Source organism: Syngnathus floridae, chromosome 8 (genome assembly GCF_059516105.1).
Source record: "Syngnathus floridae isolate MCC-2025c chromosome 8, RoL_Sflo_1.0, whole genome shotgun sequence".
In the NCBI taxonomy this organism is placed as follows: Eukaryota; Metazoa; Chordata; class Actinopteri; order Syngnathiformes; family Syngnathidae; genus Syngnathus; species Syngnathus floridae.
Window position 1 is genome coordinate 4,093,578 of NC_142420.1, and position 27,654 is coordinate 4,121,231.

Here is a 27,654-nt window from a genome sequence, read left to right on the forward strand (position 1 = left end):
TTTGTAGATGGCAGTTGATTTGGTCCGGTGCTCAATGTCAGACAGTAGTTCACATGAATCAGTTTTCTACGGTCACCACCAACAACAGCTGTCCTGGCAGGTTTATGAAACATAAATGATGGCCTTGTAAATAACCCTTTGCGTTTTAAATTACGAAAGATGAAGCTTGCCGTCGTTGATGGCTCATGAGCGTGACGGTAAAATGGTGCAATGAGATGTTCCAAGATGACCAACATTGACCCTTTGAAAATACTGTTTGATACTTTTCTAAGCGTATATTCAGATATGTGCTTTAATACTATATTTGATTCATTCAAAGGTGTTCATAACTGTATAGTTCTGCATTCTCGTAGCTCCTAATTCGGACTGTTGTCTCGGTAGCTGTCCCGTTAATCGAGGGGGTCACAGGACTGAATCTAATTAAAGTCAACCTAAATTTAGATATATTTTTATGTGTTTCTCCCCATCTCCATTATATTTGTCGACAATATCTTTGAATTATACTTCTGTATTTTACAAGGTCTCCTTTTACTTGCAGGATAGTCTTTCAAATGAAATCCTGTTGATTTATTATGAAAATGAAAACATTTGAAAGACAAATTATAGCAATTTAATTGTTAAATATTTCTGCCTTTTTTACCCAAAAGCAGGCGAGTGTAACAGAATGACAGAAAAAAAGAATATGAGAACAAAAACTTGAATGAGACACGTTTAACAAAATAACTTTGACCAAATGATGACAGAATGGAAATTTTGTATCTTTTTTATTGGTATACAGTAACTTGGTAATTGCTAGTTAAGCAGTAGCAGATGATTTCATTGTTTACAGAAGTTGCTATTTCAACCTTAACTGATCAAGCAAACTTCTCAATGATCACCCAAACTCAGTTGCCCGTTCTATTTCATTTTACCTTAATTTCCCCTCACACTGAATAGCATTATTGAAAACCCAAAATGGTCCATCAACAGCTTCAGTCGCTGATCAAACCTGACAACTTCGAAGCTTCCGTTTCCGTATGTTCTTTAACTCGGACCACATTTTTCCCAGCGAGAGAACGCCTTTTCCTCTCAGTAACAGGACGTCATTCCCATCATTCCAACACCCCTTTTTTTTCCATTCCCTGGCATCTGTTTTAAATATAGTGGCATATGTTTTGTTACTGGTAGAATTTGGAACTGCGAGCCCTCACTTTGATTTTTTTTTTCACCCTCCATCTATCGTCCTCACCTCCCGTCCTGCACTATTTTTGCACAATGTTGACTTTAAAAGAACAAAGTATAATGTGTTTTATTTTGTGCCTAAATGTGCAGTTGTTACTACTCGACCTGACATTGCCACTAGTCCTAATGTCAACTTTTTTTTTCCAGGCAGAGGCCAGGGAAAACATTCCCAAGATGTTGGCTGAACTGAACCTGGGCCGGACGGAGAAGTGTGTGAGGGTTAACTCGGTGTCCAGTGGTTTAGCTGAGGCTGACCTACAAGTTGTCCTACAAGCTGAGGTTCTCCCACCTGCCCTTATGTTGCCCAAAGTGGAAGACGCTCAAGAAGTCCAGTGGGTAAGTTCTTAAATTGTTGGAGGTTATTGTTTCTTCAGGCAAAGAAATCGTGGTTGCAGTATTTCTTTTGCCGTTCAGTAGAAATACACATAACTATTTTACAAGTTTACAATGAACGTATGTACAGTCGCTGTTATGGAAGCTAATTTTTTATAACCATTATGTTACCAATCCTGATTTTATTGGTTACTGGGCTACACACTTTTAACATGTCAACTTACTACCCTTTTGGTTAAATGTGTATTTTACATTTTGTAAGCCGCCTTAGTTCTTTTACTTAAATAAATGTATAATTTACAGTGATTTCACAATTCTAATATCACTCATGGATAATCGGAATCGGCATCATAAAACCCTAATTTAATGGTAATTGAGTCTCTTTTGAAGAATCATCAAAAATATGTGGAAGTCATCATTGGGAAATCGCTTTTCCAATAAATAAAGGCCAAATAGAGTTTAATACTTGGCTGCAACCAATAGAGCAGAACAAGTTTGCTGTCCAAACAAGTCCACAAGACTTCAACTATGAGAAAGTTGAGCTATATCCAATTTTTTTCCAATGTAGAAACAAGAGTTGAGGACATTCAGAGAGCTATCATCCCATCTCCACAAAGTAACAACAACATAAAATTCAACATTTATCTTTCCACCATCAATCATTGCAATTTGGTCAAATAATAAAAAACGGTTTACAATACGAGACAACCACATGTGACCCATTTCAGCAAAACAAAATGGTGCATGCAAAGAACATAACTTAAAAACCCCTGTGATATTTCTTCCCATGTCCTCTGGGTCCGTGAAACGTAGTAATATCCAAACTCAAGAAGTAAGATGAAACCACGGGAATCTTCAAAGCAATCATAACATGCTTTTCCATTTCACAGTAAAAGTGGGAATTGATCCCTGTGGCAGGATCGTGGATGGACAGCGGTGTTTTTCTTGGCTGCTGCTCAAGACATTTGTACGGATTTGCTTCATAAGCGTAATGGAGCTCACAACTGCGCCTTTGCCTTAGCTCACTCAAGACTACTTTGTAGCCGGAACATGTCACGGCTAAAAGTGTATTTAATCAAACCTGAAGTATGCCCATTCATAATAGCGTTGCAGTGTAAACTTAAAGGTGAAACACAATCCATTCCACAGCACCAGTCAAACTAGGACACATTTTCCTTTTGGGAATTGAATTGATTTGTGACAAAGTGTCACCATCAATTTTTTATTATACAATACACTTGGGTTTCTTCGAATTATAAGGAAGATAAAAAATAAATAGATGTCTTTTATATGGTAAACTTCTGATTGTTCCATACATGAGTAAATCAACTTTCAAGGTGAATATTCACATTTCCATTCATTTATTTTTTATTACAGATACATATTTCAACAATAAATGCAGAAATTAGTGTTTTAAGTCCAAAATGCAAATTTTGATACGACATAACAATAATAAACGAGTTCTAACTTGCGTTTCAGAATTTTGATGTCAGTGAATTTGTCACTTTTCAGCCAGATGAACATCCATTCTTCCAAAAAACAGAATTTGTTGCCATTTTTAGGGGGGTTGTTTGTACCATAATCACTTCCTCATAAAATGAGCCGGATGAGCATTTGTCTCCTCTTGGCAAACTCGGTTTATTGGAGAGAAGAGAAAAAAAGTCACTCAATATTGATTTATATTTATATAAGCCAGGTGGCTCATTTTAGGATCCTTTTATAGTCAATCTTGTTCATCTTTGATTTCTTCTTTTATAGAACAACACCCATCGATTGTTTGGTTAGTGCATTTAATTAAAGGAGAAGAAAAGCTACCGGTTTATTTACATGACTTGTGTTGAATGTGTTAATACAGCAGCAGGTGGACACGTGTTGTTGGGGATGCTTCCTCTATTCTATCACCTAAACTCTTCTTTCTTCCATTGTGGTCTTCTTGGCCTTTTCAGCAGCTTTTGCATGCGCATTGAAGCGTCTTGTGTTGCAAGCATGTGTCTGATTCTCTCCACTCTTGTAAGGCAGACGTAGTAAATCCCCTCCCTCCCTCCCCATGTTGCCCCTCCCTCACTTGTTTATTTTTCTCCTCTTTTTTTTTTTATTGATATTAGCCCAGGAGCCTCTAGACTGATTTGTCACTAAAAGATGGACTCGCTTGTTTCCTTTTGTGTGGAAAATCTTTAGCAGGGGCCTTCCTCCTCTCAACTGCACCCCCACAGCCGCTTTTGTGACTGACGGGCCTTATTGGGCTGTAACAGGCGTAACCCCCCCCCCCCCCCCCTTACTCTCAAAGCAACCCTTTTTTTTTGTCTGCGGGACAATTCTCACACAGATTCGGAGCCGTGCGGCATTCTTTGCCCCGCCACACTATTTGGTGTAGCCAAAAGAATGGCGCCCCCGTCCCACTCCTCCTCCTCCTCCTACCGTAACCTCCCCTTATCCCTTTCTCCGCTTCCCCTCTGTGAAATGAACACTTCAGCAGGCAGGAAACATTTAATCTGGCCTCCTTTTGAAGCAAAATTAATTGAAACTTGTCCCGCTATCGCTTCCTTTCTCTTGCTCTTTGCTGAATTGTTCGAGGGCTTGCTTGGAAGAGGCGTTATGCCCCCACTTTTCTTTTCGTTTTTCTTTTTTCTGATAAAGAAATTATTCTTTTTTTTTTTTTTTTACCCACCCCAATTGAGTCCCAATTAAAGAGCCTTAGTTGTGAGAGCCATTGACATCTAATGGCTGCTGTACATAAGAGAAGCACAATGAAAGAACCTCTTATGGCGTGTAAATCAGCCTCCCCAAGTGCATAATAGCCAAAGACGAGAATACGGGGACGGAAACATGTAATCAGAGACGCTTAGAGGCTCTTAAAAGAAGTTTTTTTTTTCCTTCTTTTCAACAATGTCTGTTGTTGTGTGTGATATCAGCGCCATCGCCCCACAATGGCCCGCCATCTATCTATCTTGTTTCTTCTGTCACAAAAATAGATTTATCTTACACCCTCTTTTCACACTCTCAGACGAATCCCCCCGCCCCACTTCCCCTCCGCCTGCCTCATGCCCGACTAAGCCCCCAGCGTTCACGTTGCTATGGCAGCCAGGCTCCCACCGGGTTGTGACCTCAGATGATTACAGTACAAAGCCTGTTGGGGTCTTGGAAAGGAAAAAAAAGACCCTTTTGAAGATGAAAAGTCTTTGATGGGTTTGTATTTATGCAAATCTCTTCAGATATGATTTATCCCGACTGTGATTGAATGGAGAGATGATTAAAATTGGCCCTATTTTGGAAATCCTTCAATGGAGGCCTCGTTCTTTCGGACAAGCGGGTATGGGGCTACGTTTTGGGTCGCCTACCTGAGATTATCATGGAAAAAGGCAAAGGGACAAGAAGTTTTCTCTTCTGGTTTGCCGAGTAAGGCGGGGGTAGTGGCTTTGAAAAGAAATATCTGATGAGGGAGGGGGGCTTTTGTGTGTTTCCAGATGATAGATTTTGGAATTTGGGCTATCCCACCGGCAGTCCCAAGGCTCGCTGTGAACTGGTCTGTTGGAAAAAAATTGGAACGCTTTGGTCTTTAAAAGAATTAAACTCCAGTTTTAAGATCTGCCGAGGTGAGCTCGCATATTAAAAAAAAAGAGCTCGGCAGAAGTGTCGCATTGTTGTGGCAACGCCATCACTGATAGATGTGTGTGTGTTTCAAAAGACTTTTCAAATCTTGTTTCTTCTCACCTTGATGTGTATGCAAACACTGTGTGTATTTACACAAGCATGCAAAAATCTCTGTCGCTGTGCAGTTTCCTTCCAAAGACTTCACACGAAACGAAGAAATATTCCCTGGTGCTCATGTAAAATATGTCATTCCCTCTGCTTCTTTGGCGTTTGAACCCTCGGCCATGTTTTTTTCGTATAATGACTACTTAGTGAGGAGCGCAGGTGGTGGGGGTATCCAGATGCATATCAAAATGTTGCACGCTCCTTCGCCTCTTTTTTTACTCCATGACGGATGTTGAAAGCTGTCATATCGCTTACCGGTATTCGAACATTTCTATTCCTTTTTTTTTTTTTTTTTTTTTTACCCCTGAATTAATTCTCCCACAATAGCGCAGTGTGAGCTCTTTGGAGTGGGCTAATAATGCAGTGGTAAGTGCACTTAGGGTGGCAGCTGCACGGTGAGGAGCAGCAACTTTACAGTTCCTCAGAGCACGACGCATCTTTTAATATATTCATTCATGCTATTACAAATGGATTTGCAAATCATCAAAAGGCGGCAACGGGTTGTTATTATTACCACTAAAATCTGCCGAGGGTACAAAATGTCTGATGTATGTCTGCTGTCCAAACAAAATTAATTTATTGTAATTGCGCCGTCCCGTGTTGTTGTGTTGTTCGCGCAAACAGCGAGCTAATGAGTCGCAGTGCCTGTGTTCTTCAGTTCGTTGACAGGTTTCAGCGGAGCTTGAAAGGACGGTCGTTGACGGGACCCGTTCGCCTGGTGACCTTTGTGGAAACGGCTGTGGGCCTGCTCAACTTTAAGGTAAATTAAAAATGACTACCAGCCTATCCCCCACTCCCCTCCCAAATTTCGATGACATATTTTTTATCAGTTAAATGCCACATTATACTAACTTAAGATTCAAATAAAATATTCTTTAACTGTACCTTTCTGATGTTTTTTCTACATCATAAAAGTTTTCCGGTAAACATCAAACAACTTGGAAAAATTTGCAGTACACGGGCGGATACTTAATCGGCCAGCAGCGCAATGCATTTTAGTCCTTCAAAGTGTAATTCAAATTCTTTGAGCTCACTTTCTATCATCAAACTGTCTCATTAGGTTTCCCCGAGTAATCGATGGAATTATCATTTAGACAATCCATCCCAAAAACATATATTTGTGACAACCCTACTCGCATATAAACAGAAGTTCCGAAATGTCCCACATTGTCACATCCCTATAAATGTACATTTTAATAAATATATATCTTCATGTTATATCAATCGTTAATTTTGCCCATAGTGAATGAAAGACATTTGTACCCTCCTCTAGTTCTGCTGTTAAACATGATTAAAAAGAAGCAGACAAGTTAAAAAAAAAAAAAAGGCTTTTCTGTCAGTATTTTATGCAATTATGAGATTTTTCAAAACTTAAAAAGGGGGACATCCTACCACTGTCCCTTCATGTTTATATGCCACTGGCGGCTTACTGAGTTTTCTAGTATTCTAATTTTCACCCTTGATATCGAGTAAAGGCGAGGGAAAGGCTTTGCCTTCATTAGCATATTTGATAAGAAGGAATGTACTTTTGTAATCAGTGCTTTTTTTTTTTTGTTGTGTTCCTTGTGAAGAAAAATCACAAAGCCAGACTGTTTGAAGTGGGAACACTGGGGTATCATTAGATTTAAGATTTTTGCCGCTGTTTCACCCACTAACTGCCAACCTGTAATGCACCTGCTTTGCTTCTCTTCAGGCGGTATGCAAGGAAATCCGTCGACTCGCACCCGAGGCGGGCCTTCATCACGATGGTGTGGTGTTCGGTTCCGATGACTTCTGTGCCAGTATAGGTACCTATTACCCTGTTAATCACGGTTTTATATTTGTGCATTGGTTGTGGAGGACACCTGGTGAAATGATGATGAAATGTGACACATGTAAATAAATGCCTTGTTTTTCTTGCATAAAGATGAACGCAAGAATTGACCTCATGCTTCCGTTGTCATCATGCTAGTGTGACCTACTAATGATAGTATTTCACATGGAAAGGTAAAATACCACCTCCCGCTGGTATAAGGAGAGGGTATTTAAAAAAAAAATATATATACTATGACAAATAGTATATTGTTCGGCATTATTTTTAGGAAGCACTTATGAGCCACATTATTAGATACACAGTCACGGCGAGAAGACTTGCAGGGTGCCATGAAAAGTCCTAGAAGAGTGCAAACAACATCAGGAATGATTTCATGTGTACAACCTACATACTCATTCTTATTCAAGCTGCGTCACTTGGCGTTTCCACATGGCTTAAATTTCGAAGTGGACTAGCCGAAACAGAAACAAAACACTGGTTCCAGTGACGTCACATCATCTGATCTGAGCCTACAAATTATAATCGGATTATTAATTTGCCATGCTCAATCAAAGGAGTGGATGAATTACCACCAATTTGTGCACAGCTGTAATAGAAAGTCTTTACCTGCCTTACCCAACTGTATAATTGTTTTACATGGTGTTAAGTCGTGAAATGTCATGTAGCCATTTCTAAGTTAGTGCCCTAATTAAAAAAAAATAATTACAAGTAGTAAAATAAATTGAAAATATGCTGTCACATGATGCCCCTTAACATTTCTGCATGCTCTCTCAAGTACCTATGACTAGAACCGGTCCTGCACATGGGCATGACTACATTTGTGTTAAAGTTAACACAATGATGTCAGGCTAAATTGGGACCAAACACTAAATATCGTGTATTGCATGCTTCTCTTTGCTGTGTAAGTGCATGGAGGTTCCTTCTTATTGTTCAACAGAAAAAAAGAAAAAAGTTGGGACATTCTAAGTCAATCTGGTGACCGGCGATTGTGGTTTTACTTGGGCTGCTAAATGCTATCTTGGTTTTTTTAGCTCAACGGCTGTAAACAATATCACAAATCACTAGGTCATAAGATTGGTATGACTTACACTAAGTACTATTTAAACATTTGATGTAGTAATGTAGTACTTTGTCTCTCGTTGACTTTTAAAATTGGACCCGCGTGTCACCAATAACAATTCAATAAAATACGTTGATATAAAATTCAGCCGTCACAGTTATTAATTTAGCTTTGCATTTGTCATTATGCTTGTAGGTTATAATGGTATACAACTGCACTGCATGAAATTCAAGAAATACATCCCATGTTATTTGTTGTGGAGTGCAAGATAAACTTAATGCCTGGATTCCCTAAAAGCAAAATGGATCTATTTACTTTCCTGCCATGCACCCCTGCGTGAGAGCAGCATTTGTTACCGACGATACCGTATATGTTCCAGACTTCCTCACTCATTGCCCCTTGCTATCCTCACTTCCTGTGCACCCCTTGGCTTCCTTTTGCATTAGCTCGGCTCCCTTTCACACCTTGACACGTGACCGGCATGCTGTGTGTGTTTACCCAAAGGCGCCACACGGACCAAGGATGCCAAGGAGCTGCTGTACGCTAGGCAGAAAGTGGTCACCACCGCCAAGGCTTTCGGGCTGCAGGCTATCGACCTGGTGTACATCGACTACAAAGACGTGGAGGGGCTGAGGCTGCAGGCCCGAGAAGGAGCTCTCATGGGCTTCACAGGTAACGCTCAAGCAGTTCATTCACTTTTTATAGTGATATTAGATTTCACAAAATACACCCCAAAAATGTAATGGCAACATTGGGAATCCCCAAGACTCAAACAGCTTTGCCTTAAAACAAGCCAACAAACAAATATTGAATGTAACCCACTTGCTGATTTTGCTGAGCTGTTCATTATCTACCTTAATTTGCTATTATCTATTTTTCCATATCATCATGAGCGTTTCTTCCTTTCACATTCAGTTTCTAACTCAGTCAGTTGAGGTAGCAAACTTCGGGAACGTTGGTTGCATGCAGTTAGGTAGACCCGGCCTGAATAACCTGTTTTGAACAACAGTTTCTTTAAATGGAACATAAATTTCGTCCCTAGAAACACTCATGTACGTATATTGTACAATCAACTTGTAGAATTCTGTAGTGCAAAGGCAAATAAACAGCCTTTGTGTTTCGTTTGTCTTTTTTTTTGTGTGTGAATTATGAACAACAAAGCCGCACGGTTGTTAAATGCTCTGACATTTCTATGCAAGTGTTCGTGGAAAATGCAGGTGTGATTAAAGTGAGCTATCAGCCGAAAGCGGAGGCGACTTTAACTGGGCACTCTGCGTGTCTGTAGCCAGGCAACCGACTTGTGTGCGCGTGCTCATGCAGCACATCCCGGCAGGACAGTCTACTCCAGGGATATTCCAATCATTCCCTCCAGCCCTCCTGCAGTACATAGTTATTGTGATGCTTTGTCTCCTTAAGGACAGAGGAAGCGATATAAACTCACAGCCACTTTATTAGGCATGCACAATTTATTAAGATCCTATACAAATACCGACTTTAATAAAGCTTAGTTTTAATGCAGACAGAGAGATAAACTACCTTACAGTTGTTTCTAGAATTATTTATGAGCTAATTCACATTATCAACAACTGTAAAATAAACCACAGCCATGATAATGATTAGATTACTCTGGGAGTGTTAATTAAAATGAAACCGTATTTATATTTTTGAGAGTATTTGATATAGTTTTTATCTACCAAGTCTTTATATTCCAAAATTCAAGTTTATTGCATATCCAGGAATTGCTTGTTGAGGTTTTTGTTTATTCAGATTTAAATTTTCAAGTAATTTTTTTAAATATGTTGGATTATTTTACTTCTGTGGGGATTATTTTTTGGATCGTTTTTTTCTCATTATGTGGGTACATGAAATTCCAGTCTCAGTTGGCTGAGTAAGTGAAAGCTCACAAAAATGCAGCAAGACTCTTGGTTTGAAAGCTATTACTAGTCCGTAAAGCATTGCTGCCAAAAGTTTGTACCTGAGCAGTAATTGATCTTGGCACAATCCAAGTCACACAAAGCACAGAAAATACTCCCACCAAAAATTGATTTTATAGAGTTGCCTTAATATTACAGTTTATTTACTGTTAAGTGCCGTTTCACATCTCTGTGAGCTCTATTCAAAACAATTTTTTGCCTGGTTGAGTTGACAAAATTCTCTGCTTTTAAAAGAAGAATGTTCCACTTCCATGCCCTGCCCATCACTCGCCTGAGAGCATTTTTGCCAAATAGCCGTCGCCCGAGGAAGTGACAGCTCCACACGGCAGCCCGCGATTGGCCGCTGGGCATGCATGATGCATTTTGGGAGGAGGGTGGGTTGTTGGCAGTGGGTTGGAGTGGCTGGCAATCGGTTTCAAACCGAGGGTACCTGAGACCCCTCCGGCTATGCCGTAACTCCCATAGCTGCATGTACAGTCTCAAATGTAAAACTGTCGACCAAAGTGGCACAATCTTAAAACACACATTAATTCAACAATTTACAACTGTGGTCACTGCATACATGCATTCCAAATTTTACACTCTTTTGATTTGCAAAAGCATATTCATACTTTCATATTTTCATACTTATTGCATATATTCGTACACACGCACTCGCACACACTCGAATCAACACTCATAGAAACTGAATTTCATAATATTCCGAATATCAAACATTATTTTGAGAATATAAATTCGTTCAGTTACAGGTTAAGAAAACAATTTGTGAAATCAACGAGAGTATAATTGTCATCTTCTGAGAGCAAAGTCCTAGTATTATACCCCAAGAAAAGTTACAACTAGTTTTTAAAACAAACACTTCTCAGATTTATTTATTTTTTAATCACTCATTGGCTGTTTTTAAGACTGGCCCTGATAGCCTCAATAAACGACTCCTCAGCTAGCCAACAAGTGTTTGCATGTGGTAAGTCCCTCAACTAAGCACACAGGCACTCACACACATAGCAGTGTTAACGCACTTGTCCTCACATCCACGCAAACGTGAAATGAGTGTTTTTAAAATAAATGTCTAGTAGCGCACAAAGGCGTTGACGGCTTGCAGCCTAATTAACAATGTCAGGAGACGTTCAACAGCCTGTAACCGCAGTGTGTGTTCATGTGTGTGTATACAGTATGAGTGTGTATTAGTGGGGGTTAACTGGGGTGAGATCAGCTTGAATGGCGGGAGTGGGCCCCTCTCCTCCACCCCTTCGCGCCATTCGCTCCCGTTTGGTTTGCTTCCTTCGGCTTGGCCCACCTTTTTTTTTTTTTTTTGAAGGATTTGTCGTCCGCCGCCAGACGTTTCATAACCAGCGTAACTTATCAAGACAAGTCTGATCTGCAAATGTACATAGGATTATGTCTGTGGCGTTTGCCATATTTAACCGGGAGTTTTTTTTCTTTTTTTTGGCGGGCAGGGTGAGGGTATAGTAAATTCTGATTGAGGATTGTGTTTGAGTTTGGCATCTGTTTCAGCCCGATTTTTAATTTATGAGCTTATGAAAGATTTACACGTGGCAGTGACTTTTGTGTTAATCAGTCTGACAAATGGTGGTCGTTAATTATTATTGTTATAATAAACTATTGAAGGTTTGAAAGAGTGTTTACGACTGAGATTGTAGTTGTAAGAGAAAAGGGGTAGGTTTACCATATTGGTTTTAGTATCTTATAAAGTTGTCTCACATGAGCAGTTGCAATTGTACAAGGAAAATAAATTCATTCTTTTACAGTCGCTTGTCATTTTATAGGATTCCGTTTTTTGTTTATACTAAAACAATTTGTATTTTTGTGACAAAAATTTCATAGTTTCATAAGGGGGGTGAGTCTGAAATATATAACAAAGCTGGACTATTATGAGGAAAACGACATACTCTTATTTTCACAACAATCAAGTTGTAGTGCAGGGGATAAAGTGTTGCATTTTAAAAAATGGAGTCATATTTTTATGAAAACATTCTATGAGGATATTTCTGGTGTTTTATAAAAAGAAGTGCAAAGGTGCTGCATTTTATTAGAATGGAGTCATAATTTCACAATAAAAGTCCGTGTTTGTAAGGAAATTAATTTCACAAAAATAGTAAACTTTAGTTACATTATATGACCCCCCCCATATCACAGTTCAGTTTCCTCTGACCCACTTTTATTGTTATTGTTCTTGCAGTTGTCACTTTGTTTTTATACTTTTATATTTTTTTGTTATCCATTGTTCTTGCTCTCCCTCAGTATATTGTGTAGTGAGAATTGTAATAACAGCAAAGGATAAGGTACACTTTATTATTCTATTGTGTAGGTGTGCCGAATGCGAGTATAATTTGCATTTCATCACTATCATCTAAATCTGAGAAGCGTGCGCATTTAAAAATTCAGATTCAGTTCTCCTATTTCTCCTCCCTCATTGCTGTAACACACCATTATTTCCCTCTGCTCTGCTTTCTATTGTATTGTATTGAAAAACAAATGATTTCAAATGACAGTAAATTAATGGGTATCTGAATGCGATAAGTGGAGTAAGTGTAATATTTATCTTCATGCCGCAGTTTTGTGAGAGGAAAATGATGGGTGAATCAATGTGACACCTCGTTGCACACAGTTTTTCTGCATAAACATGTGCAAATATATTACGATAAAGGTTATTTAACAGTGGGAAAAAAAAACTCTTCAGCTCCCGGTGTCAATATTTTCTGCTGCCTCGGTTGTTTTAAATGCAAGCGTTGTGCTTCTGTGAAGTGTTTTGGGGCGGTGGGGTGCTCTCGTTAATGATGCGCACAGTCCTCCGGGGTCTGGTGCCGGCCCTCCTCAGACGCCTCAAATATAAACACACACAATTAACTTTTCCTCTGCCGGCCAAATTATTCTCTCCGTGTGTTGTCGCCATTCTTTTTTTTTTTTTTTTTTACCCCTGTGACTAAGCTGCCTTGTCTTTTTTCCCCTTCACCTGGAATTGTACTTTTTTTTCCAGATTTTTTTCCATTTGTTTTAAAGATAAAAGTAAAATAAGCATGTTGGACATTTGGTTTTCAGACTGTAACACAAATCAAGCTTCCATGTATTTATACAAAAATCAACAAATGGGTTTGAAATGATGTGGAATTGTTTGAAAATGTAAAATGTTGGTGTTATTTCTGTGCGTTTAGGTAAACAGGTCATCCACCCTGGGCAGGTCCAGGCCGTGCAGGAAGAATTCTCTCCCAGTCAGCAGAGGGTCCAGTGGGCTAAAGAGCTCATTGCGGCATTTGAGCAACACCAGAAAGAAGGAAAGGTAACCTTTTTTAATATTTCCCAATTTTACTTATTCTTCATCTATGGCATCTCATCATCTTCATCTACTTTTACAATGGTTTAGCCAAAAAGAAGCCACTGTGCTTGGTTTGCACTTTTCTTTTTTCTTTTTCGGGACACCACGTCCATTAAGTCACTGAAGCTGCAACCTCATTTAAAGCTCAGTTGAACTCCTAAATGCAGCAATTTCAATGCTCTCTCCAAAGCCATAACAAGCAAATTAAGCATTCTTAAATTAACGACATACAAACACAAAAAGTACGACACAAGTGTACTCTTGTATGTCCCTCTCGCACACCTCTGGAGCTGGCCACAATGCAAAGTGTACACCCTTGGGTGACTCTCAGAGACAACATAAGAAGAGGGGGAGGTATAGGGGGTGGGGGGAGTCCTCAAGCCAATTAAGTGTACAATATTATTGTTCCTAATTTAGTGCATGGTTGGATCCTATGTGTCCAGCTCGGTAGGCTATCTCCTGTGGTAATACACAATCTGCCCACATCTCTCTCTTTCTCTCTCTTTCTCACTCTCTCCCTCCCCCTCTCTCTCTTTCTTTCTTTCTCTCTCCCCCTCTTTCTTTTTTATCTCTCGCTCTCTCTCTCTCTCGCTCGCTGTCTCCCCCTTTCTTGCACTCTCACTGTCACCCCCTTTCTCGCTCTCTCGCCGCCCACCCCACGAGGACAGCTCTTAGCCTGCCTGGCTCCAGGGATCCTATAGGTTTCTTTTCTTCCTTTTTGTGTGTGCAAAGTGTATATAAGTGGTTGAAAAACTTTGTTGCTTTTGTGTTACAGCATGACGGGTGCTTCCAGCACCTTGATTGTATTGTTTTATTTTATTTTTTGGTGTTGTTTTGTTTTCTTAACCAAGTCACACTCCCACCAGAGTACATGATATGAGAATTTCATTGGAACTAGCAAAAAGTGAAGTATTAATTTGCTTCTTCTGTCAACCCCCCAAAATATTTAGTGCAATGTATGATTTTCTTATGGAATTCTGCCTAATTCTTACACGTGCTCATAAAGAAGCTGCTACAGGTATATTTTGCCCTCTGCATCATTCACAGCTCAGTTTTAACAATGTTGTGTTGCGGAAGCATTACATACTGACATATTTGAACTCAATTAGCATAAATTATCATTTGCAGCATGCTTTGGTAATAGTAAGTGTCCAGATATACAGTTTATAAGCGACTTCATACATAGTCTTCTTGTGAAAATTTAAAACAAATCCCTAGAAAAAAAATCATCTACTTCATGTATTAAATTTTCCACAAATACGACCAATGCGCTCCAAAAATATTTCATTTTCTGCAAATAAATATATTTCCAGGGGGACTCCCCCATCCCCCAAAAAGTTTCATAACACGTCCCCTAAATATGGCTAACAAATTCATAGTTTGCCCATATATTCAAAGCACTCATGATGTGTATTTTTTTCCCTTAGGTTTTATAGTAACCTCCAAAATATTACTTTCCTCCAAATTAAATTACATTTTGAATGGAATTCTACTAAACTATCCTGTGTTAGCCGTACTACAAATATATATATAATTCACAAACAAACTTCTTTACCCCAACACTAACTATATCTTCACAACATGAAAGTTTAACTTGCATTTTTTTGGTCTTTTTTTCTCAATCTTCCCAGGGTGCGTTCACGTTCCACGGTAGCATGATTGACATGCCCTCCCTGAAGCAAGTGCAGAACATCGTCACGCTCTCTGCTGCCGTGCCACAGAAATAATGTGGGCCGCCAGGGACCAAGTACTGCTGGTGGAGGGGGGCCGCGGGCCAGGCAGGCATTGGACTTTGCCTGACACCAAGTTTGCTTTCAATTTAGGGATGTTGGACTTTTTGGGGGCGAAAATTCTACATTTGGACAAGCTCTTCCCTGGGGGCTTCTGGTGGAGGGGCGCCATCATTCCATCATCACGAGCCCACACCTGCATTCTCCTCGAGGTCACCATCAAAGCATCTTGATGGTCTGAGCCACTGGGCGAAAAGGGTAAACAAACACTATTTTGATTTGCGGGAGAGCCATTCACCCCCATTCACACCCGCTCCCGCCCTCTTCAGGGGCCGGCTCATAAACGCAGAACAACGTGAACTCACCATTTAGCGTCTTTGTGTGGCTCCCTTGAGCAAAAGTCATGCGGCTCCTTGCGCGGGCAGCCTGCGGGTCTAACTGTGGGCAAATATAATAAAAGCTGCCTGATCTCTCATTTAAGGTGAAGCCACTTTATTCCAAGCGGGCCGCCTCTCGCAGTACTCGGAACCCCAGCGGTGGTGCGTGTCCTACTATCATGCTACAATATGTCGGCGTGGAATTGCACGCAGGCAAACCATAGTGTTTGAAAAGCGCTGTTGCCCCAGCACAGCCCATCCTAGCTTTTGTCTTCTCCTGAGGATAATTGAGGGGGGGTGTCGCAAGTGCTTCATAGTGCCATTGGTGACCATGGCAATGAAAAGCTCCCTTTACACCCCACCTCATCCTCTCATCTTCCCCTCGCTTTCTTGCCACTGTATGATGTATTGTGTCTGCAGACAGGCCCGGGTCTGCGCCAGGACCCGACCGGACAAAAAAAAAAAAAAAAAAAAAAAAACTGTGCCCAAGCCAAAGGCCCCAATAGTAAGCTGTCTGTCTGGCGTTTGGCCACATTATTCCTCCCTCTCCCGCTCCACTTTTTGCTGTCTACTATTGACCAGCGTTTGTGTTTGTTTGTTTTCACAACTGATGCAGAGGTCGGCGAACAAAACTGCTCCTTCTATTTACGGCTTTCATTAAGTGAATCCGCACACGCAGTACAAACAAGGAAAATGTGGAGCCACAAATTGTCAATGTGGTTTTAGTAGGATTTTATACAAAATAAGGTATTTTAGTTATTTATTTCATCATTTTAAGATACACTAGCACTAATTGGTTAAAATAATCGTTAAAGTGGATTTTGCTTGCCAAATGTGTTGTATTTTTGTTGAAAAGTCCACGTCCATTTTTTCTACAAAATTCTCCAGGGCTCATGTTTACTTTTCGAGCCTGACATTGCAAAAATTAAGTAGGATTTTATTTTATACAAGGGGTTTTATGTATATGTCTGTGTATTATAAAATTTGTATTTTACATGGCATATATGTGTGCATATATCAACCCCAGGAAAAGTAAGCATTTAATTTAGTTACCATATTTGTGAAATGTTTTTCAGGGGTTTGAGCATCCCCCAAACCCTTCTTCACCGTACCCAACCCCCCTTGAGTTCATTATTGTGGAGTTGTTGCTTGGAAGTGACCTGTGGACAAAGGCACGGGAAATTAGTACGAGGCTATACTTTTTCTGTAACGTGCGACAAAATTCTTATCTAATCTTAATTTGGCTAGAAAAGTGGCATTTAGCAGGGTGACCTCAATTTTACTCAAATTGGCAAATAATGTTTTTTAAATGTTTTAATCAAAAATTGATTTTAAAAAATTAGAGCACAGCATGTCTGCCCTAGACTGGTTTATTAATTAAGTTAGTTTTTACCCTCTATGGTGTTAGTGATGCACATGTTGCTGAAAATTCATCCGCCATGAGCACCACATGGGACCCATGCTATTCGTGAACTTCACTAAGTTTGCCAGTTGTCAACAGGTGTCCCCTGCTGAGAGGAAGAACTTGTATGCAGGAATAGTGGAAATAATGACTTCAGTATTTCTTTTTTCCCCCTCTTTTAACATGCGCTCATGTGTCTCACGCCCTTTTGATTCAGGTTTTTGCTCTCTTCACAAAAACACGACTCCAATGACATTTCTGCAGATTAGATGGATCCCCGCGTGTGTCTCCGCACTGTGTAATGCTACATGACGTGTCTATTATGCGTGGAACTGATATGATCTTCCATCCCGCTCGGCTGCTTTATTTAAACGCGTGTCTTCAGCGTTTCCCCGAGAGACAGACAGAGAGAGTAAATTACAATTAACACGATTAGAAGCTCACTCAAATTGCGGCGGGAATCAATTAGTCTGCGAGCAGTGTTTGGTGATGTGTTGCCTGAGATTGCTTTCATAAATGACGAGAGGGCGGCGTGAGTGCGTGCGTGCATGTATGCAAAACACCGTCGGAGGAGAATTAAAATGTCGCGTTTTACATATTTCCCCATTAATCTTAATGGGGCCCGTGTGGCAGGCAAATGTGTGTGCTTTTATTCTAATTCCTCCTCCCCGCCCGGGGAAGCTCCCGAATAATGACTTGATGTTTTAATAGACTTCTAATGACAATATATGAGCAGCTAATTGCAGCAGAACATCATTATGAGGGGCAAAATAGATTTGACTGATTAATCAGGATTAACTTTGGCATATTGTCTCAATTAGCTATTTTGACAGTCAACATTATTTTTCACAGGAAAATTATCAATTTATAATGGAAGAAGGATTAACGTTTTCTATCATTTTAGACAAAATTCTGAAAAGGATGATATTGACTTTCCTGAATGTTTCTGAGCCCGACCTTGCAAAGGATTTTGTGCAAAGAAAATAATTTCAGTAGAACATAAATGTTTTGGGGGATGCTTTAGATAACAAATTGGATTTTACATAAATCTGCATGGATCGTGTTGTTAGGGGGGATCTGTTGCAAAACCTAGTCCCAGAAGACCATTTATTAGTCCTTTTATTATATTTATTTTATTTTTATTTTATTTTTCAAAATACAATAGAGGTAAAATGCTTGCCATACATGACACATTTATCTAATTCCTTTAATCCAAATTAATGACATAATCTATCAGGAAAATCATTTGAAGGCACAAAGATTATATATTTTCAAAATTTTAAGGAGTCTGCCATGCCTTTTTTTTTTTCTTGTTTACACGGGTGTGTTCTACTTATAGATTAAAGTAAGACCATTACTAATTTAATTAACTAAATTATGTAAAATTCTGACGGCACAAAGCACGTCATTTTTTAATAGTCAAATTGTAATCGATGTGAAATGCAAATAAGCTTCGCTTTCAAGGCAGGTGTACAGCCCACCTGCTGATGAGGCTGAATGGGGCTCTGCAGAAGGTCTTCTAAAGAGGCTGTGAAGTTGCTTGTCTAGCAATACGAAATCAAGGTGTAGTAAAAAGAACAATAATCCGTTTTAGCGTTACATTTTATACAAGTCTCACATTTTATACAAATTGCATTAAAACCGATTTTGACATTTAAAATAACTTCTTACATTAGCGTTTGCCATTTTAGCAAAAACATATTAGTCATCTTTTGTTTAATACCGCACATACCTTAATGGGGGACTTGATGAAAACGTTCTAAAATTAAAAAAAAAGTTCTTCACGCTTGACTCTTGCTATATTAGGTACACCGCCACACTCTAATGATAACCAGTGTAACAATTCTGCTTTTAATTATTCTGTCCATTGATTAAAGGTGGAAATTTGAGTTGTCTGAAATTATGGTCTTAGCTTTTTCGCTGTCCCAAACAAAGTAGATGTTTTTTATAAAAGGTCAAAAGAGGAAAAAAACAGATCCCCTTGCATGGATTATGAGCATCTTGATGTTTTTGTTTTGACGTACGTGGCAGACCAGATCAAACGCTTTAGCAAACCGCAGATGGCCCACGAGCCTTACTTTGCACAACATTGCTTTATTGTAGTTTTTCTAACTGTTTTTTTGTTGTATTAGAGGAGGACAGAGTGGATGGCAACGTAGTGGTCACGCTCGAGACTCAAACACAACATAATCCAATTAAAAAGACGATAACCCTGCACTTGGGTATTCTTTTTCTCTTTCTTCACCCGAGTCGCTGACAAGCACTCTTGTGCTCCCACGTGAAAGGAAGGAGTCAAGAGCCCTCTCTCTTAATCCCAGCCACGAACCACCAGTGAAAGAAAAGCCCTCATTGGTCCTCAAGCTTTGTATGGATCATGCCCCTGGCACCCCCTCCTCTTCTTTTTTTTCAGGGGGCTCATCACAGTGCAAGGCAGCCTGTTAATTTGGCTCTTCAACCAAATAGGAGGAGGGGGAAGGTTTATTCAAAGGTGGTGACAGTTGTTAGTTTGTTTGAATGAGGAACACTAAATAATCACTTTGTATTCAGGGTCCTCTTAAGTGGATCAAACGTTGCTTTATAGGACAAGTCACAGTTTCAAACAAAAGTATTAGGTCGGTTTTCTTTTATGATGGAATTTTACTTTACAAAACAGTCAAGGTGTGATTCAAGTATACTATAGACTTGTAGCTTTAATTTAAGAATTTAAAAAAAATATTAAGCAGCCCAAAACTAAATAAAACAATTAAGTATCAGGCATTTGGTAGTAGGAAGAAGTCAGTACAATATGAGCAATAAAATTAATCACACAAACAAAGTTACAAAACGGATTTGTGGCCCCTTTTACGGCACTGCTTATACTATCAACAAACCAAAACCACATCTGTTCTCAGAACATTATTTTTTTATGGGAAATAAAATTACGCAAAAGTCAACCAACATTGTCCAAGTGCATCCAGCTAGACATAAAAGCTTCTTCGTATTTTAGGTGTTGCAAAGTGACAGGTAATAGGCATTAATCCTCTCTATACGAGAAAGAGGGCTGGGGTAGGGGTTAAGAACATCTTCAGTAAATGGGTGGGGGCGGTTGAGGTTAATGAAGTGCCACTTGCCCTTTGGGGTCGCAGTCACAGTGTGCAGCATGGCAAGTTTCAATGTCTATTTGTTGTGAATACTTTCGCAGAGGGCATATGATGTGAGTTTTGGCTATAGACTACCATAATGTGCAATCTAATGAGATCCAATAGTTCCACCTTCTGAGCTATTGTCACGACTGTAAGAGAAGCCAGTCGTACACAGCCTGTTAAAGATGGTGTTTCTTTTTTCAGTGTTGCTGTTTTGTGAATAAAAATGAGCATAACAATGGGGCTAAATGTCTTTTCAGATTCCAAATGATGCTCTATTGATGGTTATGTTTGGGAGATAAATCAAAGTTGTGAGTCATTTGTTATGTTTGTGTATAATTTGAGAAAGGAAGCATGTTGACATTGAACAGCAGTGGGCCAAGAATCGACCCTTGTGGTTGGGTGCCAAATCGCCAATAGTATATGGATTACAAGTAGAGGTACAAGTAGTACCTGTCATTTAGGGTGGGATTTGAAACCAGTTTAGAATTGTCTCAATCAGAGCTGTACCAGAAGCTCCTTATTATTTAGTCGGTATTTCCCCTGTTCTGTGAAACTCCACCATTACAGAATTTTGAAGTGTTTTAGGGCAAAGTTGACATTGCATTTTCACTGCTCTTTCCCAACGTTACAGTTTGTATTCAATTCAGACGCTGAATTTTGGGGGAAGGCCAAGTCAACCTTGTAATTCTCTGAGTTGTGAGGTTGTATCAGATCCATAAGCGGTCATTTTCTAACAGCTTTTAAACTGATTTTTTGTGTGGGGAAGGGGGCACCAAGTAACCTGTCAGTTTTCTGTCTTTTGAGGTAGACCAGAGCCAAAACGACTCATCAGATTTCTGGGCTCGCTGAATGAGAAAGCAAAGTTTCCAGCTCAAGAGGTGGTAAGATGACAACCTTTGCCTGTAATTCTTCTGCAATGCTGGGGCAGGAATGTTAAGTTGAACTTCCGACAGTCACTTCTCCTGCCCTGTTGTCATGAAAGCATTTGTCGCGATCGGACTAGCAATCAGCAGCTGCGAGGTGGCAATTTTTCAGCATCTCTGCGTGAAAAAGGGCTTGGGACAGTGTAGATTTTGGTGCTAATCCAAACTGGGGAGTAGTTGGGCCTTGAGTGCCATTCTGCTTGTCACTAAGATGGATCTGACATGATGTCTTGTGCGAGGGCTGCTGTCATTTACTCGCAAATATGTCTGCAGAAGGCCAAAAGGTGCCTGTCCCCTGCTCGCGTCCTCTTAATGACATAATTAGTCTTATGATTGGGACCGTCCGGAACAAAGTGTCCTGTGGGATACATTAGAGATGTCATCGAAGAGCTCTCCATAGACTTGAAGGTTTTAGTTTTTTGGTTTGTTTGTTTTTTTTATCAAAGAAGACCAATCAAAACAAGCAATTGGAGTACAGAAGCTATTTTGTGGACACCATAGGTCATCTTGGCATTCAATCATTTCTGTCCTAAGCCTCTTCCGGGGCCTCACTGGGTCTCTTTGAAGCCATGGGTCAAATGGAGACCCCCATATCTCAATCTCATTGCCTATCCAGCCATTTGTGCTTCCTTTCTGGCTTATCCCAGGCAGGCTGCAAACATCAAGACAGCACATTTTCTTCTGACCAACTCAGGCCCATATCAGTTATTGCCAAAGCCAAGCCATTTGGTCGTGTGCCGCCTGTGATGTTTCTGGATCCACCAAAGTCCGAGGGAGGTCCCTGTCACTGCATGGTTGGAGGGGTCATGCGACGCTTTTTTTAAAAAAAATTGTAAAACTAGTGCACTGGTTTATCACCATGGATTAGAGCTCCAACAGTGAGGCTGAAGTTGGTCCGTGGTGGACCTCCATTGAGATGATAATAGGCAGAGCAGTTTTATGTGAAGTTCTTTTTTTCTATGATCATGGACATTACCTTCCCTCCATTCGTCCTATCATGTCCGAATACTGACCTTTTCCCGCAGGCAAACGGGATGCATCCAAGGCCTCCCTCTGTCGATAGCTCTGCTTCTGGGATACCAATCTGCGCCTGCAGTATAATGGATAGAGTAATGGATAGAGTAAAAAATGTTCACGATATTGTGTTATTCTGTCATTGTGGGAACCTTCATTATTGATAAAGGAGCTGTACCATGCTATTAGCAAGCTGTCCAGTTAATTGTAGACGTATATTTGATTATTATTATTACCTTTGGCACAATGGCGATCAAATATTTTTAAAAAATAAGATTTACTTTGATGGGTATTTTTCTAAATAATGCCTGATTTAGTAAAACGTGGATGGTGCAGGGGCGGCTCCTCACTTTGTGATATCACAAAACGAAGACCAGGTCGTTTTCTCTGATCGGGTGGGGCTGCTGCTTAGAGAAAAGGAATGAGCAGTTCTCCAAGTAAACACCACATTGGTGCAAGGGGGGGGGGGGGGGGGGGGGGGGTACAGAGTTAGCAATTTAACATGGCTAAAAGCACAACATTTTGATGTAGTATTTGGCTCATTTATTCAATGAATAAATCCCTACAATGAGGTTGAGTCATTTAGGGTAGATATCTATGGAATAGACTTTAAAAGTCCACCACTGCATCAATTTTCTACTAGATGGAGTCTTGACATTTTCATTGAATCTTCTTGGATGTTTTTAAGACTCTCTCTCGTATAAATTTCGAAATCAATACAGTATGTAGTGAAGTGCAATGCATTAGGCTTCATGGAAAGGGGCTTATTTTGAAAGGACCACCACAGGATATTGTTCACACTCCAGCGATTAAGCTGCTCCTTATACTGTCCACTCTCATCCCTGGGCACAAATCAAGAGTGTCCATCCCATAAGAAGTCCATCTGCTTCTCTTTCCTTCTGTCCTTCCCCCCCTCCATCTCCCTCCACCTGGCCATGTTCTGTTTCTTTCCAAGTATGCTGAAGCCTACATCCTGCATTTAGAGGCTTTTAGGGGAAGCTGGTCATTCAGCGAGAGGCCACTGGGCTGAGCTTGCTCACGCCTATCTGCACTTTCCTATCGACTTTGTGTCCGGCGGCGGACTGCAGAAGGAGCGGCTAGCAGGAAGTGGCTCGTCCGTGGACGACCTTGCTCTCCGCTCACCTACTGGCTTGGAGTGGCTCCCAGTCCTCGGGATGGGGCCTGTTGGACCAGCACCAAGTCCTCTACCCCCGCAGATGTTATGTTAGCCAGCCACCAGATATGATATATTGTCTGTTGTGCAGATAATGGCCCACGACTGCCAAAGCAGGCTTTAGGATATAATTTGTACTAATTTATTGCACAGTTTAAGATTTATGGATGGATGCTTGTTGCCAACAAACAGCTAATCCAGACGTAAAATTAACTAAACTTTTTTTTTTTTTTTTTAATGATTATGACAATGAACTCATCCTCTTATTGTCACAATGCATCTTAACTCTCTCTGGAAAAGATGCAAAACTAGACTTTATCATGTTGTGTTATGATTATAGTTGTTAAAAATGTTATATTTATGTCATGCACTGATATACTAGTGCTTGTCAGATTACCATAGAAGTAAATAGTTTAGATTTTTTATTGGATGTTCGATGCCATTTTTTGTCAAACCAATACCAGTACGACCACTCAACTCTTGAGTAGTTGGATACTGATACCACGAATACTTTGAATACTCCAAATTTCCAAAAGAAAAATGACAGAATGTTTTAAAGAAAACCATACATCCCAAAATAGCATATTTCTTTGGGATTTGTATAAAATTAATGGCAATTCTTGTTTGTATTTCTCAATTTCAATAGTTAAACAAACATTAGATTCAGATCGTGAAAAGAAGCCACAAAAGGGCAGCCCGGTACCGGTTTCGACTGCTGTCATGATACCGATACCTTGAAATTAGGCCGGGTATCAGACCGAGAGCTAGAATCTGTACTTGTCCATCGGTGCTGACTCCCATTTAACATGAGTTTGAATGTGATTAGTTAATTCTGAACACAGCCACATACCTGCTTTCAGGAATGTTGTTTTTTTCCAGAAGGACATTATCTCAATTGTCAGTTAATATTTTTGTGTATTTTACTATTATTATTATTTTCAATTTGGCCGTACAAGGAATAGATAACATTAATGATGATCAATTGAGGTCATTTATCTTGGTCTCACTTTTTCATATCTTTTCAGGAGTGGAGCTTTGAATGTCTTACTATTGTGAACACTGTTGCTAACATGTCTCAAGTGAAAACTTATTTTCTTCCTCCCTCGATATGAAAACCTCTCACCCACAAAAAAAAAAAATCCTGATGTGTTCACTGAGTAATTGATTTAATGAAGTTGCCTAGAAGGGTCCAGGTCAGTCCAGTGACCCCCCTGAGAGTTCACATTGTTACGTGTTTTGCCTCCCTTGCTTCTCTTGGCCTCTGAGGTAAATGCACAGCTGCTTTGAGCTGGCCCAAACGTGGAGGACAAGACCACCATACACACCTTTCATGTGCCCAATTGGACCCCTAAAAGCAAGACCAATCACTAAATAAATGCAATTCATTTAGTATGTGTAGAGAAAATGCCCAGGAGTGCAATATGGTGCCAACAACACGCTTAAGAGATGTCATCTTAAAAAAAGTTAAGCTAATGTGACTTCCTCATAAATATAAATTTGAAGTAAATGTTTTGTTCCTAACTTTTCCTCTCCGCCTCAGATAGGTACCTCGACTATAGACATAAGATTTTTTTCTTTTTCCAAGATAACATTTTGAGGGGGGTGTAATGTGACTCTTGCATTAAACAGATTTTTATTTCCCCCCTTCCTGGCTTCCTTCCCCAATATTTCATGGCACGCTAAAAAAATGAGGCCTGCCACTTGCAGGGTGGCTCTGCCTGCACACAAGAAAAGTGGCTTTTTATTTAAACACACGCAAGAAGATCTGATTTCATGACTCTCAGGTGAAAATAAAGTGCTTCCACTTCTCACCTCACCCCCACAAAAAGGAGCCCACCCCTCCCAAAATAGTCCACATGAGAAATATGTAGTCTTTCAAATTCTATTTTTAAAACAATGTACAAAAATGACCAACAACAAAAATGTTTTCAGCATGTACCATCTTGAACCCCCCTCCCCAACCAAAAAAGATCTTTATCAAGGGTGCATGCACATGAGAAATTGGACCTTGAATAAATAATCCAACCAAAGTGAGACCCCCTTTTCCCCTCCCCCCAAAATAGATGGGCCCCCATTTGACTGCTTGAAAAAATTATTGTGGATTCAACATGTGACAAACACAAGTGTGTGCAGAGAAGTGTGTGTGTTATACACACTAAAATGTGATGTGGCCGTCTAACACAAATATTTAAAAAAGATTTTGATTGTGCATGTTTTCTTTAACCACCCCCCCCAACCAAAAAGTGGCCACCCCTGACAATGTACCCCTCACGCACACAAGGAGATGTGTTTTAATCGAATTTTTACAGGTAATGTGTCATATGTCTTTCAAGTGTGTAAAAAAAAAAAAAAAATCCGTGCGTGCCCTCTTTTTCCAAACCCCGTAAAACCAAGGCCACCCATTGTAAGATGCGCCTCCTTACACCCGCCCCTGGCAGAAGGGTTGCACCTTTTGGAAGGAAAAAAAAAAAGAGAGTGCTGAACCAAACGTAGAAAAATTAAGTTTGTTACTACATGTCAGCCCCCCGGAAAAAAAAAAAAAAAACGAGAAGGGAGCCCTGTAAGGTGCGCCTGCAAAATGCGCAGGTGCGCAACCCCCCCACCCCAATCCACACACACTTTTTTTTTTAAAGTGGGATCAAATTGACACCTTCAGATAAAAAATCTGCCGCAGTTAAATTTGGTGTGTGCACCTACGTATCCAACCCCTTTTCTCTTTTTCTTTTTCTTTTTTTTTTGGTAAGGGCGTCGTTTTTTCTTCTTCTTGCTTTGTCCTACCGTTCAAATAGTGGCGTCTGCATGTCTGACTCGGCCGGTTACTGATTTGCAGGCGGCGTGTTAAGGTGGCCCGTGTAAGTACATTTCCACGGGCGTCCCACTAAAGGAGAACAAATCGCTGACAAAGGAGCGCCTTCTCCCATTCAGCTGCGTCGTTAGGACAACCCCAAAAGTATTCCCGGGATAATAAGTTCCACTTCAAAGCCTTTCCCACTCGCGGATGACCGCCGCCTCGCTTCTTCTCCTTCTTGTTCTTTTTTTTTTCTTCTTCATTTTGTGTTTTGAGCTCTCCTCCTCTTCATGTCATATCAGAGCGACTATTTATATTGATATATATATATATTATATTATATATATTAATATTGCGATTGAGAAAGATGAGGCATTTAAGAAGGCACCTTGCAGCCACCTTGTTAAAAGAGGAGGGGGAAAATATTTTGGTAGGAGTCAATATCAAATGTAAAGTGCAGGAAAAACTATGAAAGAGCAAGTGTACTGTAAAATGGCTTGTGTAATTTGCAGTGCATAAATATATATGTTGCATATATTTATTTATTCTGCTAAATTGTATTGTTATTCCATGGTAAATAGTAATTTTGATTTAATGCAGGCAAGTATGTTTTTTTTTCATTCTGTTTTTCTTTTTTGTGCACACAACATGGGACTGCACTTGTCTTGGGACAATCGTAACACCACTGCAACATGGAAATAGTGTATGGAATCCATATTTCATTTTTTCCCTATCAAATTTGTTTTTTCACTGCAGCTTTAATTGCAGATGATGGTTATGGTTTGATTGGTTTGCTAATTGGCTATCACTATCAAATATGCTCTACACTCCTATTTTAACCAAGGATCATGGCGATCCATTTATTTAAGGGAAACAACTGTACGTTATAGATGCAGAATTACTTTTTAATATATTTAGTGTTCTTGGACTAGCCTAACGTTAGGATTCTAATGTTGTATTATTATGAATATCAAAAATGCAGCAGAGGTCAGTATACACCACAATGCGTATTATTTTTTGGACTAACATTTCAGTATGTATTAGTTGATATGGTTATAATGATCACATTGTAGAAAAACAGCAGAGGATCACCATAAAAATATAATGGCAGTATATATTCTTTTCTTGAACACTTATGTTTTTTTACACCATGTAAAACTATTATTTTTCCCCAATGTGCATTACAAGACCCAATATAATACAATTTGCTGCACCTCTGCTGTAGCCGAGCTAATATTTTCCCACTATAAACATACAAATTTTCCTATAGGCCTTTGTTTATAGGCGTACATGTGTTGACATACATCCTTGAAACTGCTGGGTTAAAAATTGGACCGACCCAGGACGTTGGGTCAATTCGACCCAACTTTGGGTTGTTTTGCTAAAAATGCCAACCCAATTTGTTGTATTGTTTTGTACAAATAAATGAATTATGTGCAAAATGGTCCAATTTTTAACCCACATTGAGTTGTTTTCAAGCCAGCATTTTTATGGGTGTCGAAAAAAAACATTGGGAATGTCAATCATCATTCATTTGATTTTTGCTGTTATTTGTATATGTTGACTATTAATTGTCATATATATTCCAGGTGTTGCATCTAAATAACGTGCAAGTGAGGATGCTACTTCTGCTTAGCTCAGACACCGTTTAAATTACGTAAAAGGTTAGC

General features: G+C 39.8%; 1 protein-coding gene across 1 annotated transcript in view; it reads left to right on the forward strand.

Annotated features, from left to right (window-relative positions):
• clybl (citrate lyase beta like) overlaps positions 1–27,654 on the forward strand; it is a 97,758-nt gene that overhangs the window by 26,681 nt on the left and 43,423 nt on the right. The window contains exons 3-9 of the mRNA XM_088382159.1: positions 1,369–1,557; positions 5,969–6,070; positions 7,004–7,097; positions 8,688–8,855; positions 13,291–13,415; positions 15,083–16,743; positions 27,574–27,648. Of these exons, the coding sequence (XP_088238285.1) occupies positions 1,369–1,557; positions 5,969–6,070; positions 7,004–7,097; positions 8,688–8,855; positions 13,291–13,415; positions 15,083–15,178 (774 nt within the window). The 3' untranslated portion in view covers positions 15,179–16,743; positions 27,574–27,648. The remainder of the gene's footprint in view (positions 1–1,368; positions 1,558–5,968; positions 6,071–7,003; positions 7,098–8,687; positions 8,856–13,290; positions 13,416–15,082; positions 16,744–27,573; positions 27,649–27,654) is intronic.